The 14,532-nt window shown below is 54.4% G+C and overlaps 6 protein-coding genes across 6 annotated transcripts; 1 reads left to right on the forward strand and 5 right to left on the reverse strand.

Moving 5' to 3' along the window:
* Positions 1–53: 53 nt before the first annotated feature.
* On the reverse strand, positions 54–1,213 carry BDY24DRAFT_120691 (uncharacterized protein). The gene is made up of 2 exons (XM_076635938.1): positions 912–1,213; positions 54–772 (listed from the first exon to the last, which is right to left on the reverse strand). Exons 1-2 carry the CDS (start codon positions 932–934, stop codon positions 196–198), a joined length of 600 nt encoding a protein of 199 aa, XP_076494919.1. The 5' UTR covers positions 935–1,213; the 3' UTR covers positions 54–195.
* On the reverse strand, positions 736–2,013 carry BDY24DRAFT_120661 (uncharacterized protein). The gene is made up of 3 exons (XM_076635937.1): positions 1,828–2,013; positions 1,501–1,705; positions 736–1,383 (listed from the first exon to the last, which is right to left on the reverse strand). The coding sequence occupies exons 1-3, from the start codon at positions 1,903–1,905 to the stop codon at positions 911–913; spliced, it is 756 nt and encodes a 251-aa protein (XP_076494920.1). The 5' UTR covers positions 1,906–2,013; the 3' UTR covers positions 736–910.
* On the reverse strand, positions 2,014–3,137 carry BDY24DRAFT_120651 (uncharacterized protein). The gene is made up of 3 exons (XM_076635936.1): positions 2,798–3,137; positions 2,429–2,717; positions 2,014–2,244 (listed from the first exon to the last, which is right to left on the reverse strand). Exons 1-3 carry the CDS (start codon positions 2,927–2,929, stop codon positions 2,123–2,125), a joined length of 543 nt encoding a protein of 180 aa, XP_076494921.1. The 5' UTR covers positions 2,930–3,137; the 3' UTR covers positions 2,014–2,122.
* Positions 3,138–3,504: 367 nt separating this feature from the next.
* On the forward strand, positions 3,505–6,675 carry BDY24DRAFT_394736 (uncharacterized protein). Its single transcript, XM_076641216.1, has 13 exons — positions 3,505–3,595; positions 3,757–3,814; positions 3,954–4,039; positions 4,115–4,193; positions 4,289–4,371; positions 4,480–4,545; positions 4,655–4,789; positions 4,921–5,040; positions 5,201–5,332; positions 5,443–5,572; positions 5,649–5,726; positions 5,810–6,150; positions 6,238–6,675. The coding sequence occupies exons 1-13, from the start codon at positions 3,573–3,575 to the stop codon at positions 6,395–6,397; spliced, it is 1,491 nt and encodes a 496-aa protein (XP_076494922.1). The 5' UTR covers positions 3,505–3,572; the 3' UTR covers positions 6,398–6,675.
* Positions 6,676–8,103: 1,428 nt separating this feature from the next.
* Positions 8,104–9,526, reverse strand: BDY24DRAFT_435642 (uncharacterized protein; the record flags this gene model as incomplete). The annotated part of the gene is made up of 7 exons (XM_076644186.1): positions 8,104–8,306; positions 8,398–8,468; positions 8,537–8,591; positions 8,695–8,719; positions 8,807–9,088; positions 9,136–9,191; positions 9,269–9,526. 7 exons carry the CDS (start codon positions 9,524–9,526, stop codon positions 8,292–8,294), a joined length of 762 nt encoding a protein of 253 aa, XP_076494923.1. The 3' UTR covers positions 8,104–8,291.
* A 413-nt stretch (positions 9,527–9,939) lies between these two features.
* On the reverse strand, positions 9,940–12,545 carry TAL1 (sedoheptulose-7-phosphate:D-glyceraldehyde-3-phosphate transaldolase TAL1). The gene is made up of 11 exons (XM_076641217.1): positions 12,480–12,545; positions 12,000–12,106; positions 11,812–11,909; positions 11,681–11,720; positions 11,430–11,531; positions 10,992–11,256; positions 10,832–10,874; positions 10,710–10,745; positions 10,340–10,567; positions 10,205–10,221; positions 9,940–10,083 (listed from the first exon to the last, which is right to left on the reverse strand). The coding sequence occupies exons 2-11, from the start codon at positions 12,093–12,095 to the stop codon at positions 10,037–10,039; spliced, it is 972 nt and encodes a 323-aa protein (XP_076494924.1). The 5' UTR covers positions 12,096–12,106; positions 12,480–12,545; the 3' UTR covers positions 9,940–10,036.
* Positions 12,546–14,532: the final 1,987 nt, after the last annotated feature.

Here is a 14,532-nt window from a genome sequence, read left to right on the forward strand (position 1 = left end):
GCTGGTCAAACCGGGGCGTTGTCTGTCTGGCATCGAGCTTCACGCGACGACAAGGACCGAAGCATATCACGCATATTCCAGCAAAAAGCAAAGCAAAAGCAAAACCTCCCTTCAACAGAACTTCCTTCCCAAGCTCTCGATCTCAACGCGGTGTTCTTCCCTCCTCCTCTCTCCTCGTCTCCTCTCTCCCTCCCATCACCACCCCTCCCCGTTCCCCTCAAACTCAGCCATTATCTCCTCTCCACCTCCACTCTCACTTCCTCCCGCGGCGCCAATGCCTCCTCCCCCTCCCTCCTTCTCGACGGCGACGGGTGACGATGGCGGGAAGAACGACTCGATCCTCTCCTTCGACACGAGGTGAGCGGTGATTCGAGTCGAGGGATGGGTGTAAGAGGGACTGAAGCCTGCAAAGATGCTATTCGACCAAAGGTTGTAGAAAAGAAGGGGGGGAAGAGTCAGCGAAACGGAGACGAGTCCGCTTGAAAACGCGAGGACGAGAAAAGAAACTAACGTCTGATCACCCAACCAACCCCATCGTCCATAATCCTTCCTCACTTGACCCAGAACTGTGTTCCACAACCCAACAGCAAAGCGAAAAAGACGCGTCCGTTCAGTCGTCGTTCTCCTCCGACTCGTTTCGTTTCGTTCGAAACGAAACTCACACTTGTTCCAACCTCCTCTCTCCACCTTCTGCTCCACCGTCCTCTGATCGATCCCAGGGAACTTCCTCAACAGCGCCTTGGTTTCCTCCCAGACGAGCTCTTGTCTCCAGCTGCTCCAAACGAACAAAGAAAAGAAGAAGACGAAGAAACGACGCGTCAGTTCCCGTCCTCTTCTTCGCTCGTTTATCCCCATTCGTCCCAATCCCTCCTTATACGGTTCAAACCCAGGGACGTGAAAGATGTACTCACTACCCAGCCATCCCCTCTAACATCGCTTCGACCGTAACCAACCTCCCACTCCGCTTCTTCCCAACCACAACAACGACGCGTCCGGCTCCCAATCCTTCCCAACCCAAACTCGGACCGATCTCTCCTCTCTTCCCGCTCGCGTTACTCGTCCCAGCCTTCCTATGACTTTGAGTCCTATTGTGCCCTCTGCCAACACTGCCGCCACCACCCGACGTCTGCTTCCATACCGACTCGTCGTTGTTGCTCTCCCAAACGAACTCCACCTCGACGGCTTCCCTCCCCGGCCACGTCGCCAGCTGGGTGAGGAAACAAGTATGCGAGGTGACAGGAATCGATAGGTCGTTGGAAGCGATGATAGTTGTTTCGTTGTGGAGGGTTTGGGTGGAGATGGGAGGAGGGGAGAGAGGGAGGGAGAGGTCGGAGAGGAACGGGTTGGGTTGGAGATGGCATGGGTTTGGGTGCGAGGAGGGAACTGGAGCTGTAAGAAGACGAGAGAGCGGGAGGAAGAGACGATTTTCAGTGACTTTGAGGGAGAAGAAAAGGAACAAAAGGAAGAGGGAGAGAAAGAAGAAAAAAAAAAGTCACTCACGCCAAACCGCGTAAACGTCCTCGGTGTTCGAACAGCAAAGCTTGATCCACTCTCCCTTCGGATCGATTATTCTCTCTTCCTTCGGCGGAGGTCCATACTTCCAAGGACGAAGGACTTCGAGAGAGCAGGTTCGTCGGTGGTGAAGGTTGAGGAGGACGGCGTGGAAGATTGCTGGCGAGGGAATTTTGGTCGTTGAGGGAGGGAGCTGGGGAGTTGAAGATGAACAGGTTGAGAGTCAGCATTTCGGGCTTCGGTGCGTGCTGAAGAAGAAGGAAGTGACGAAGAAGAACGAGACGAGGCGAGACCGAAAAGAGGAAGGTCACTCACTCCCCATCCGTTCCTCGTCAACAACGCGACATCCCAGAACTCTTCCCCACCCTCCTCTCCTCTGTAGAACCTTCTCATCCTCCTACAGACTCTGCTCCAAGCGACGTGGTCTTCGAGAGCTGAGGGACCGATGTGATGTTGGATGAGTCGAAGGAGGGTGAGGTCGCAGCGCACGAGAGGGTGCTTTTCCTTGATGGCAGCCGCTCGAATCGTTCTTGAGGGTGGTGGTAGGAGATCTTGGTTGGGAAGAAGAGGAAGAGGAAGAGGAGGTGGTGGTGCGAAGCTTGTAGCAGTCCTAGAGGAGTGGGAAGAGGAAGAGGAGTGTGGCGAAGGCTGAGCGAGGAGAGGATGGTGGACTTGTCGAGAAGGACGCTGCTGTCGACGAGAAGAGGAGGACTGATTGATGGTCTGCTGGTGCTGATATTGTTGCGGGGAAGGAGAGAAGGAGGAAGGCGGGAGCATTATGAGGAGGTGAAGACGGGGAGGGGAGCGAGGTGGTGGTTTGGTAGGAAGGAGGAAGAAAGAGGGGTCAGCCGCTGTTTTGAGTTCTCGATCTCAAGTACGCAAACGCCCTCTGCAAGATCCGACGGGAGCAACTCACCTCGTCTCATTTCGAATGCGAGCGACGCGTCGAAGTCAACGTTTTGGACGCGACTGCTCTTCCTCTCCCTCATCGCCAGGACTCTGACTGAACTCCCTCCGAAGCGTAAAGAGAATAAATGTATCCGCGAAAGAGAAAAGAAAAGAAGACGCGTCGAGACGAGATCGACGGCTCGGTCGACTTGAGGGTGTTCGAGCTGATGGATCCGTCGAGCGTTCGTCCCAGCGAGCGTCCATCGCAGACGCAACTGGACGAGAAGTTGAAAGGTCGTAAACGTTATATTGAAGACCTGAAAGTGGGGAAGCGAGATATCAGCTCCGAGCTCAAGGAAACAGAGAGATAAATCAGCGAGAGGACGAGGAAACTCACAGAAACCATGACACCATGTCCTCCCTCATCAAGCATCCTCCACGACCTAAGAAGCAGCAGCAGCACCATCATCCGTAGCCCCATACGACGTCGTCTGAGTCGACATGGTCTTCCCAGCATCCGGCTGAGCATCGACGACTCTCCGTTCAGCGACGACCTCGGGCGATTCTGGGTTGAGAAGAGCGTCGGCTTCGTCGTCTCCTAGACCGTCCATCGTCGAGTTCCCCGGACGGCAGGAGGGACAGGGGAGAGTGCAGCAGTGGCAGATGTGGTTGGCCCATCTGGAGGGAAAAGGAAGGAAGTGCTCAGCGAGGAGAGAGGAGGGAAGGAGACAGGTGGGACGAGCTCCGCTTGCTGGAGTGAGAGCGAAAGGGCCGACATCTGTAGGAAAAGAGTGGAAAGGCGTAGATAAATGAAAGAGGGCTCACGCTGGACCTAATAGAGAAGCGAGAGGAGAAAGCAAGACGAAGAAGGAGTGAGCTTCGAGTTCAAGAGAAGGAGGAGAAGGAAGGGACTAGGGAGAAGAGGTCGTACTCAGCGTTGAGCAGTCTTGCAGAAAGCCATCGCAAGCGAGACAGAGGAACTGGCAGATTTGAGCGATACAGAAGTCGGTAGCCATGGTTTCCTTCCCAAGAGTTGAAAAAGTCGATGGTCGTGGTTGAAGGGACGAAGCTGAATCCGCGGAGGAAGGAGGTGACGAGATCGAGGTTGACGCCAAACGACGACCCAACCCCTTCTCTACTCTCTCTTCTTCTCTCTTTTCTCAGCTCAGATTATGAGTTCGTCTATACAGTCCTTGTAAGTCCGGGCAATCCCCTACTTTCCTTTATCACAGCCTCAGTAGGAAGGGATGTTTACTGACGCCTTCCTCCTCGACCCACTCCTCCCTCCTCTACTCTCCTTCCTCCCTCCCGCGTGCACTGCTTCCCTTTGGACTCCCTTCTCGCTCGTTTCTTTAGTGGAAAGGGAGCTCTGAGGGTAGCCAAGAATTACACCAAAGGTTACTCGGACACTCAGGTCAGTCGAAAACCAGCGACTAGGGACAAGGGGCCGAAGGGAGGGAAGGAGCGAGGATGGGTGACGTCTGGGTTCAGAGAACGAAGGCAAGTCAGCTCGAGAAAACTGACCTTCTGCTTTTCGCTTGTATATAAAACAGACCAAAGTCCGTGAAGCTACTTCGAACGATGCCTGGGGGCCTTCAGGAACTCAGATGAACGAGATCGCTCAGCTCACCTACAATCAGTGCGTTCGACTTCCTCTCCGCCTCTTCTCCTTCGTTCCTTCGTTGGGCTGACCTTCTCTGCCTCGACCATACAGGAGCGACTTCGTGGAGGTTATGGAGATGCTCGACAAGAGGCTGAACGACAAGGGGAAGAACTGGAGACACGTCTTCAAGGTCAGCAAACAATCTCCTTCGCCTTCCCTCCCTCCCTCCCTCCCTCCTTCCTTTCTTCCGCTCGAGCTGACATCCATCCCGCACTTGACAACCAGGCTCTTACCCTTCTCGACTACTGCCTTCACGCTGGATCAGAAAACGTCGTCATTTACTTCAAGGACAACCTCTACATCATCAAGTTCGTCTTCCTCACTCCCTCCCAAGCGATCCGTCGAGCTGGCAGTCCGAAGCGATTGGCTCGTCGGACGTCGAACGCTGACCTTTTTCGCTTCGCTCTTTTCACCAGGACGCTCAAGGAGTTCGTGTACATCGACGATCTGGATAAGGATGTGGGAGCCAACGTTCGACAAAAGTGAGTCGCCTCCCCCTTTCATTCGTTGAGCTCCGACCACGTCTCTCCGTCCTCCTCGAGCTCACCTTCTTCCGATTTCTCTTCTCGTCTTCTTCTTCACTCCTCCCAGAGCTAAGGACATCACCAACCTTCTTCAAGACGAGGAACGACTTCGACAGGAGCGTCGGTCTCGAGGAGCTATGCAGGATCGAATGGCTGGAGTTCAGAGGAGGTCGGGCGAGGAGGATAACGAGAACGTCCACAGGTCGGTCTTTCCTCCATCTTTCCACACCCTATCCGTTGAGATGAAGGCGGAGGAAGAGAACGGGTGGATGAGAGAGTCGAGAGGGATAGAGCACCAGCTGATCCGTTTGTGGATGGCCGTTTTCGAAGCAGACGACCGGTCGAAGTTCAACGTCGCAAGCCAACGAGGAACGAGGACGACGATCTCCAGAAGGCTATCAGGGAGAGTCTGAGTGCAGACGACGATGGATCTCGGAAGAGGAGAGAGAAGGAGTGAGTTCTACTCCGTTCTTTGGTTGCATACTTGAACGAACTCAGGTCGGAGGAAGGAGGGAGGAAGAAAGGAAGAGGAGCGAGCTCGACGAAGGAGCTTCGTCAAACTCTCGTCGAGAATGAGCTGACCGGATCTTCCTTGTTTTGTTTGGCGATATAGGGAATCGGAACTTGCTAAGGTGCTGGAGATGTCGGAGAAGGAGGAGAGGGATCGGAAGCGAGAGGAGGACGAGAGGATTCGAAAGCTGGACGAGCAGAACTCGAGAGCTCTGTTTGACGATTCGTTGCAGATGTGAGTTCGAACTTTCTCTCTTCTCTCTGCTGCCTCTCTTCTCCTTCCTCGAGAGTCTCGCCATGCTGATCGTGCTCCTCCTTTGCTCTGTCGATCGTTTCTCCTTGCAGGCAAGGAAACAACGCCTACCAGCAACCCGACCTCTTCGCTCAGCAAACCTCTTTCAACCAGCAGCAGCCTCAGCCGACGGGAGGATGGCCGTTGGTCGACACTAGCTTTGGACAGGGTTCTCAGTTCAACGTGAGTCCAGCAGTACTTTCTTGATCGTGCTCCGAAGCTGACTTCGTTCCCTCCCGACTTTTCCTCTCTCCTCCAGCCCTTCTACCAACAACAACAGCAGCAGATGCTCGAACAGCAGCAGGCTCAAGCTCAACAGCAGTACCTCCAGATGCAGGTCCGTCTCTGTCTCTCCACCTGCTCCTCTTCCTCGGAAGCTGACCGTTTTCTCTCCTCGTCGCGTCGTCCTTTCCCTCGCAGTATCAAGCTCAGCAGGAACAGCTCGCCCGAGAGCAAGCCGCTCAACAACAAGCGTACCTCTACCAACAGCAACTCGAGGCTCAGCAACAGCAGCAACGACTCGTCGCTCAACCTACAGGTTACGGATCGAACAACCCCTTCGCAATGGGATTCCAACCTCAACAGCAGCAGCAGCCTCAGCAACAGTACCTTCCTCCCTCTCCAGCCCCTCAGCCTGTCTCCACACCCATCTTCCAGAACCCTCCCCCTCAGCAGGCTCCTCCTTCACCAGCGAGACAGCAGAGGCCGACGAAGAGCGACGGAGAGAATGCGAGATTGGCCGCGCTGTTGGCGAACGGAAGGTGAGTTTTGGGTCTCGTTGGTTCGTTCGTTTTCTCTCAAACTCGAACTGACCCCCCCCCCTACCTTTCTTCCTTGCTCGTCTCCAGGGAGGACGGTCTTGACACCTTCGGGAACATCGGATCCCTGAGAGTCCCAGGAGCGCGTCAGAACACCGGCGTCAACAACCCTTTCGGACGAGCGTCGCCGGCTCAGGGGCAGCAGCAGCAGTACCAACAGCAGCAGAGTGGGAACCTGGTGGACTTCTAAACCGAACTGGGAGTTCGTTGCTCGTCTCTGTGTCTTTCGTTGCGAGACGGGACGCGTTTTGGGGTTGGGTTTTGCCTTTGCGTTTCTTCTTTCTTTCCTTCTGTTTCCTCTTGATATATACCCACGATCTGCTAGTCGTAGTACACCTCGTTTCCCTCTTTTGCTCTCTCCGTCCTCTTCATTTACGTTATCATGCATGCCTACTCTCTTCTCTGCTTTTCGTTTTCGTTCGCTCAAGTTGAGGAACGAGAGCGACTGGCGAGTCTGAGAGGAAGACGCGACGACTCATCCCGCTCTTTGCGCCTGGCGAAACCGATGGGGTTGTAGGGGTATCGCATTCGGTTGTGTACTAGCTGGAAGTAAGAAGCATACGAAGGAAAACGAAAGAGGGAGAGGAGAGGGGACGCGTCGAGGGAAAGAAAACGAGTAGAGGGCCGTGGAAGGAGAGGACGAGACGGTAGGAGTGAGTAGCTCTAGAAATAAATAAAAATGGTGAAAGAAGAAGGAGTGTGCACGGTTACAGAAACGATGAGGCAGAGGAGAGAACGGGCGAGAGTCAGGTGGGTGACACACGACGAGGGAATGAAAACGAGCGAGTGTTGGGTGAAAAAGCGGTAAAGAGGGGGCGATAGAGTGGGTAAAAAAAAGCAAGAGTCCAGTTCGAGAAAGAAGAAAAGACCGAAAACAACAACAACGAGAGCGGAACGTAGAGAAGCAAGGAGGAGAAGCAAATCGAAACGACGCGACGAGACTAAACGACTGCACTTCCCGCGCCTCCTCCGACCTTCCTCCACTCCAGCGCCTCCTTGAACACCCTCTCCAGCCGTTCCACCGCGACGAAGACCTCATAGTACTTCAGTCGCGTCTCCGCTCCTCTGGCCAACTCGTCGTATGAAAGTTTCGACTTCCCCTCCATCCTCCCAACCAACTCGACGGCCGCCTCTCTCAACCTCATGATGACGAGTAGGAGGATGAAAGTCCACGTAGCGTGAGCCGTCGAGGCAAGGTCTCTCCTCCTCTCTCTCTCCTTCCTCTCCTCCTCAGTCATCCTCAACTCCTCCTCGAGTTGAACCTGCCTCGACGGCTCCTTCGCCTCCTCCACCTCCCAGGGCTTCATCGCTTCCAGATCATTCGAGTTCCACGCGGCTACGAGAGCAGGATCCTCGGGAGCGATGGTAGGGGATCCGTACCAAAAGTGAGGGACTCCTTCGAAGGCGAGGAGGTTGTGGAACGACGGGTCTTCGTGAAGGAGTTGGGTCGAGAGGAGGAAGATGTTGAGCTCGACAGCGTAAGGACTGAAGCAGAGCACCTCGACGGGGTGGAGGAACTTGATGAGGTTTTGTTGGGAGATGTTGAAGGAGGTTCCTTTGAGGAGGGGAAGGATGGAGGACGGGAGCGGGAAGGTCGAGGGAAGGTCGTAGGGGACGTAGGGAAGGGGAGAGGGTTGTTCGGGCGTGGCTGGAAGTTTTTAGATGAAGTAAGGGAAGAGTAATCAGCATGGACATATAGGTCAGATCGAGGTCGGAGGAGAGGGTTCGGAGGACTGACATTCGAACGAAGCGGCGAGGTCGATGGTGACGATGAGCTTGGGAAGCAGCCAGGGAGATCCAACGACGGAGACATAGTCGATTCAAGATCACATACAAGAGAACAAATTTCTATAGGGTAGAATCTCAAGCTCGTAGAATAGCATGACGAAAGCTTCCAGCTTCCCTAACGACGTGTTCGAAGACGCCCTTTTTCGACGCGTCGTGTTTCCTCGAAACAACCATCAAGTCCGTTAAGAAGGTCCAAAATAAGAAGAGGTAGAAGCTAAAGAAGGTCCGAGGGTCTAAGGAAATGGCAGCGTATGTTCAAACGGCAACGTAAGGTGGCCGATGCGACGCGACGACGTTTAGTAGAAGAACGACTGCAAAAGCGAACGAGGAGCAAGGGAAAAAGACACGAAAGTCAGAACGGAGTCGAACTTTAGCTCGCGAGAAACTGAGAGGTCGACTCACGTAGAGAGTCGCGTAGGGAACGGACAGAACCGACTTGTCGGCCGAGTTGCAAGACGCGGGAGGTTGACCACCTTTTTCGACGATGAAGCACGAACGACTCAGCTTCGGGACTCGAAGGAAGGGAGGAAATCTCACTCACCTGCAGTGTTGTGTCGGAAGAAGGTCTTGGTCAAGGCTCCTTCGACGCTCGTGAACTGAAAGTGAGAGGAAGAGAGACGAGCGAAATCGCATCATGATCAGCTTTCACACCACCTCGTTCTCTCCTGCGAGACTGAATCAAGGATGAAGAAGGCTCACCTGGAGCCACTGGATGTTTTTCTTTCTGTGGGAGCCACAAAAAGGAGAGCATCAGCCCTCGTTCCTAGTCATTTGAAAGGAGAGAAACGCGACGCGTCGAGGGAGGACTCACGAGTCAACAGGATCATCGATTCCTCCAGTTCTCCTCCCAACCACGAACTTGCTCTCGTCCTTCAAAGCCTCCCTAAACTCAAACTCAGGCGAGATCCCTCCGTCCTTGGAGATGAAGAAGTGCGATCCGACGGGAGAGAACTTTGGATCTCCTCTCGACGAAGGGAACGGGATCTCCTTGAGGAAGAACGGAGAGAGGAAGAGTTCGTAGCCTGGGAGGTGAGACCAGGGAGAGATGTCGTAGCTGAGAGACGATACCAGAAAGGAGCGATGGGGGTGAGATCTGAGAAAGGAGGGAGGAGGTCAAGAAGGCGGAGAGTCGAAGCTCACAGGTCTGCGACCGCTCCTGCTGAAACGTACTTCCCCTCAGAGCTGCAGGTGTAGTTCTAGGAACAGGAGAAGGGAGAGCGAGAAGTTCAGATCTCGAAGTGATCAGAGAAGAAAGGAAAGAGCTCGAGCTCACCTGGAATCCTCGACCGACGGTGTACTGAACGAGTTTTTCGTCCTTGGGAAGAACGAGTTGTGCCTGACCTTGAGGGAAGACGATAGACACTCCCTCGAGAGACTCTGAGGGAGTGACGAAAACTGACACAGGTCCAAAGGTGACCGGAAGCTGTCGAGATTGAAGGCCAGACGAGGGAGGAGGAGGGGAGGGAGACGCGAGTGCGAGAAGAGGGAGGATCGAGATGGTCGACGCGGCGAGGGAGAGGAAGGAGAACATGGTCGGAAAACTGGAGATCTTGAAGGGAGGAAGTCGAGGTTGATGTGGTTGGGAGTAGAAAGGTGAAAGAGCGAGCAAGAAGAGGTTACGAGGGAGGGAAAAGCAGGGTCGATTTCGCCGAGGGGTGAATTCGACGAAAGGAGAGACCGGCGCACCGAAGGACAGCTTTTCTTTCTCATCTCGTTGCTCGGTTGGCGAGGCAAAGTGCCCTCACACGAAGAGGGGGTTGAGTGATGCAGCGGCAGTGCAAGAGGTACCTGAGAAACACTGAGCTCGAGTCGCAGGCGCCCCAACGAAAGACGCGTCGGACTCCTCCTCTGCCGTTCATCACCAACTCGACGCCTTCTCATCCCTGCGTTGTTCTCACTGAGTGAGACGACGGTTCGCGTCCGGTCTTGCTCTAGAAGGTGTGACTAAAAGGAACTAAATGGCATAAGCAGATCGTCAAAGGGACGAGGCAAGAAAGGAAGAAAGACAGAAACCAAATCAAGCGACCAGCACCCGATCCGCTTAAGCGAGCTGAGCTCGGACGAGATCCTTGAGAGCCTGTCCGTCGACTGAGGGAAGGAGAGAAGGAGAAAGGAGGAGAGGAGGCGAAGGTCAGCGTTCGTACAACGAGGACGAAGCAGGAAGGGGGCGAAGGTGGGGAGAGGAGAGACGAGAGAGAAGAAGACTCACTAGCGAACTGTCGGATACTGAGATGGGCAAGGAAAAGAAGGGAGGAGAAGAGAAAGACAAAGGTCAGCTTGTGCGTCCACTGGTCGGAAGGAAGCGTCGTTCAGGGAGGCAAGAACGAAAGAAGGGAAGACTCACCCCTGGTGAAGCTTCTCGAAAGCCATCTGGTCGGCCAACAGCGCCCACCTGAACTCAGCCTCGTTGTCGATGAAGGTAACCTTAGCGATGGGCTCGTCGTTGGCGGACTCGGAAGCGAGCTTCTTGGGGACGGCGTCGGTGGAGTTCTTCAACTGCTCGAGGAGGGTAGGGGCAATGGTGAGGTAGTCGACTCCGGCAAGGGCCTTGATCTCTCCGATGTTTCGGAAACTGAAAGGAGGAAGAGGATGAGGGGGGGAAAGGAAAGGAAGGAGGAGATAGGAAAGCAGGGTGGGAGAGAAGGAGACGAGAGGTCAGCTTCGACGCACGACACCGATGATCTGCTCGACGCTAGCTGGAAGGAAGGACGTACGAGGCTCCCATGACGATGGTGGGGTATCCGTGCTGCCTGAAAGAGGAGAAAAAGGAAGGGAAAGAAAGTCAGCTCGTCGTCGGACGTCGAAGCCACACAGAAAGGAAAGAAAGGAGGCTCACTTGTAGTAGTTGAAGATCTTCTTGACAGAGATGACTCCAGGGTCTGCATAACACGAAAGAAGAACCGCATATCAGCTCGGAGCTTTCTATTTGCCGCTGAGGACGATGACCGAACGCAAACCGAGGAGGGCTGAAGCCGACTCGAAGTTCGAAGACTCACCGGCGTCTCCCTCGTAGGTCTTTCCAGTGGAAGCCTTGAACCAATCCATGATTCGTCCGACGAAGGGGGAGATAAGGGTGACCTTGGCCTCAGCGCAGGCAACGGCCTGTCCGAAACCGAAGAGGAGGGTGAGGTTGCAGTGGATACCGTCCTCAGCCTCGAGCTTTCGGGCGGCCTGGATTCCCTCCCAAGTGGCAGCGATCTTGATGAGGACTCGCTCCTTCTCGATACCGACGGACTTGTAAAGAGCGATGAGCTCGTGAGCCTGGAAGGAAATGAAAAAGGGAAAGGGAAAGAAGGAAGGAGAGAGAACGGCGTCAGCTTCGGAGGGAAACGAGCGACGCAACCTCTTTTTGCTGGCATCTTCTCCGTCTTCGAGAGTCGAACAGAGATCGATACGAAGGCAGAGCTCGAGAGTAGGAGGATATATGTACTGACCTTCTTGATGGTAGCGGCGGTGTCGAACGAAAGTCGAGCGTCGACCTCAGTCGAGACTCGTCCAGGAATGAGAGCAAGAATCTGCTTTCCGAACTCGACGAGCTGAAGGGAGAAAAGAAGAAGTCGACAAGAGCGTCAGTAGGAGTCTGATGGGGAGACCTCGGAGGGAAGCCGAGGAGAGTGACGACCAGGAAGAGCTCGACGGAAGGTCAAGGAAGGGGAAGGGAGGGGAAGGGATGATGGATGCTCACAAGTCGGTCGGTAGCGTTGTCGACCTGAGCGTCGAGGTCACTAGATAATTTGAAGGATAAAAAGGGAGAAGTCAGCAACGAAGCTAAAGAGAGAGAGAGATATGTAGAGATGAAAGAGGAAAGCGACTCACCCTCCCTTGGACTTAGCGTACTCGAGAGCAGGGGTGAAGAGCTTCGCGTACTTGGGGTCCTTGGTAGCGGCGAGAATGAGGGAAGGGTTGGTGGTGGCCTGGTAGGAAGGAAGAGGAGAAGACGGTGGTCCGGTCAGTAGGAGAGATGCCAGCAAGAAGAAAGTAAGGCGAGAGGGCTGAAAACTCACGTCCTGGGGCTGGTAGACGGCGATGGACTCGAAGTCTCCAGAGTCGGAGACGACGACGGTTCCGGAAGCCTTGAGCTGCTCGAGAGAAGTGGACATGGTGGTAGAGTCTGCGAGAAGAGAGAGAGAGAGAGAGAGAGAGAGAGGAGAGAAGAGGAGATGGTCAGCGAGATGGTTGGGAAAAGGAAGACAGATTGCGGGCGAGAGGACGGAGACGGAAGGGTTGGGGGAGATGAGATGAAGACATCTCGTTGGACAGCGAAGTCGGTACATTTTCCTCTTCATCTACTGCTTCTACCACCCATCTGCAAGATCGTACCGAAGCAGCATCTCGACAGCTATGCTGCTGCGAGCGAAATCGCAAGAGATAGAAGGCGACGAGAACGTTCCTTCCACCTCTCCTCCTTCTCTCTTGCTCTCGTTGCTCCTTTCCACTGTCGAAGAGACGGGATATATACAGCGAGAAGAGAGACGTAGACTCACGAGGAAGGGGGAAGGGGTGGGTTTTTTTTAAGGGAGGGTGGAGGGGGGGAGGGAGAGTGGTGGTTGAAGACCAACCTTCGAAAAGACGAAAACGAGGGAACGAGGGCGGACGACGATTTGGAGGCGCTTCGGAAAGTCAGAAAGAGCTCGCCCTGTCCCTTCAAAAGATTGCCTCAGCCTCCCTCGATTTTCTGCAAGAGATTAGCCTTGCCACTTTCCGCTTCTTTATCCTGAAGATGTATAGAACCATTTGGGTAAACCTCAGAAGCTCTGAAAAGTTGCAGGGGAAGAGCTCAAAGCGGTTCTGGAGAATGACGCGGCGAGGCCTCCGACTGGAGGGAGAAGGGGAAGCGAAGGAAAGGAACAAAAAAAATGCTGCCATCTTTGCTCTTCTAGCAGGTGAGCGACGTATCCTGAGAGCTTCAGGGTCAGAGGAGATATCGAGATCACTAACCTCTGCAGACTGGAAGTTTTTCGCTTGGGAATCCCAACAACAGGAAGAGATGTTTGGTCGTCCGCTCGCGTCGGACGCTCCGGAGCTTCGATGCGACAGAGAGTTTCAATCGTTTTTGCTCACCTCTCCAATCTTTGACTGCTTGCTGACTTGGAGAAGACATGGCATGACGAGGGACGAGAGGGTTCTACCGAGCGAGAAGAGAATCCTACGTGACTGAGTTGAAGAGAGGAGAGAAGGGAGCAAGGCGAGGAGAGGCGTCAAGGGGAGGGCGCAGAGGGAGAGGGAAACGCGGTCGTAAACTAAGGAGATAGAAGTAAAACAAGCAGTGAAGTAAGGAAGTACAGTAGAGAAAGCCATCGAATCAAACACTCCTACGAGTCCAAGAGTCGCTCTGAAGATCCTCACCAGGAGAAATCTAAAGTCGCCTCGGTCGGTGCATCAACGCGTCCGTCTCTCCTCCCTGCTCCTCCTCGTCGGCGAGAGGAGTAGAAGGATGAGAACGCATCCCGAAAGAGCTTCGGCCCCAGGTTCCTCCACGCTCACGCTCAAGGAGAGAAGCGGCGAGAGAGTGAGGGGATCCACTGGAGGGACGAGAAGAACGAGAGGAAACCGAGTCAATCGAGCTTCGGCGCGGGAACCAAGCAGTCGGATGATGGAAGAGAGCTGTGAAGAGACTCACGTTGAAGGAGACTCTCCAGGAGCCTCTACAGCAGGCTCGACGACTCCGTGGACTGAAACTCTGGCGGAGCGAGGTCGAGTCTCCGGGTTGATGAGCTGGACGTGCTGTTGAAAGGAACAGACGAGAACGGGAACAAAACGAAAGGTCAGCTTTGTTACGATACTTCAGACAGCAGTCCCTAAGACTAATTCGGTACAGGCTGCACTTAAAATCGTTCGAGAACGCTCGTTGATGCAGAAAGACGAGAGAAAAGAACTCACGCGACTAAGCCTTCTTTCCATCACACCTCCTCTCTGATCCTCATCAACCAACCTCTCCATATTCCTCACTCCACCACTTCTCGAGCCCTCCATCATCGCAGCGCCCAACTCCGGTCTTCCCGAAGCCCATTCGTCCAACCCAGCCGTCGCAACCGACCTCCGACTCGAACTCGATCCACCGCCTCCGAGATCGCTCGACCCAAGCGACGACGATCCAAACGCCGACGAGAGTACGAAAGGTTGCTGAGGAACGAGTCGAATCGATGGTCCGAAGGAAGGAGTTTGAAGGTACTGGAATTGCGAGTCGGATCTCGAGTGAGAGAACGACGAATCGGTGGGTGAGGAGGAGAAAGAGGAGAGAGGAGGTGATTGATGTCCTGAGTAGGTCGTAGGGGAGAAGGATGGTTTAGGGTGGTGGAGAATAAACGGGTCGTTGCTAAGGTTGGATTTGAACACGGGGGAGGAGGGAGGATCGGAAGGGTTGAGGAATGGCCGATTGAAGGTTTCGAATGGGAGGAGGACGGGATGGACTGTGGTCGAGAGACCTGGTGAATGAGGAGGAGTGGTAGGTTGTCGAGGTTCATCGTAGGGTAAGGGAGTGGAGGGAGCGGAGTGGTAGATGGAGGGAGAACGGGAGGAGTAGGTTCCGGTTGCGTA

The sequence above is a fragment of the Mrakia frigida genome (assembly GCF_051309035.1).
Source record: "Mrakia frigida strain ATCC 22029 unplaced genomic scaffold BDY24scaffold_23, whole genome shotgun sequence".
Classification (NCBI taxonomy): Eukaryota; Fungi; Basidiomycota; class Tremellomycetes; order Cystofilobasidiales; family Mrakiaceae; genus Mrakia; species Mrakia frigida.

Bases quoted from the DNA above. Each gene is read 5' to 3' on its own strand.
- BDY24DRAFT_120691 (XM_076635938.1), bottom strand. From the start codon at position 934: ATGTTAGAGGGGATGGCTGGGTA. The intron at 773-911 runs GTGAGTACATCT...CGTTTGGAGCAG, and splicing joins TTAGAGGGGATGGCTGGGTA to CTGGAGACAAGAGCTCGTCT.
- BDY24DRAFT_120661 (XM_076635937.1), bottom strand. From the start codon at position 1,905: ATGAGAAGGTTCTACAGAGGAGAGGAGGGTGGGGAAGAGTTCTGGGAT. The intron at 1,706-1,827 runs GTGAGTGACCTT...TCAACTCCCCAG, and splicing joins TGACGAGGAACGGATGGGGA to CTCCCTCCCTCAACGACCAA. The intron at 1,384-1,500 runs GTGAGTGACTTT...TTACAGCTCCAG, and splicing joins GGACGTTTACGCGGTTTGGC to TTCCCTCCTCGCACCCAAAC.
- BDY24DRAFT_120651 (XM_076635936.1), bottom strand. From the start codon at position 2,929: ATGCTCAGCCGGATGCTGGGAAGACCATGTCGACTCAGACGACGTCGT. The intron at 2,718-2,797 runs GTGAGTTTCCTC...CCCCACTTTCAG, and splicing joins GACATGGTGTCATGGTTTCT to GTCTTCAATATAACGTTTAC. The intron at 2,245-2,428 runs GTGAGTTGCTCC...CAACAATATCAG, and splicing joins CGCATTCGAAATGAGACGAG to CACCAGCAGACCATCAATCA.
- BDY24DRAFT_394736 (XM_076641216.1), top strand. From the start codon at position 3,573: ATGAGTTCGTCTATACAGTCCTT. The intron at 4,790-4,920 runs GTCGGTCTTTCC...TTTTCGAAGCAG, and splicing joins GATAACGAGAACGTCCACAG to ACGACCGGTCGAAGTTCAAC. The intron at 5,573-5,648 runs GTGAGTCCAGCA...TCTCTCCTCCAG, and splicing joins GACAGGGTTCTCAGTTCAAC to CCCTTCTACCAACAACAACA.
- TAL1 (XM_076641217.1), bottom strand. From the start codon at position 12,095: ATGTCCACTTCTCTCGAGCAGCTCAAGGCTTCCGGAACCGTCGTCGTC. The intron at 11,721-11,811 runs GTGAGTCGCTTT...CAAATTATCTAG, and splicing joins TACGCTAAGTCCAAGGGAGG to TGACCTCGACGCTCAGGTCG. The intron at 10,875-10,991 runs GTGAGTCTTCGA...CGTGTTATGCAG, and splicing joins GACCTACGAGGGAGACGCCG to ACCCTGGAGTCATCTCTGTC.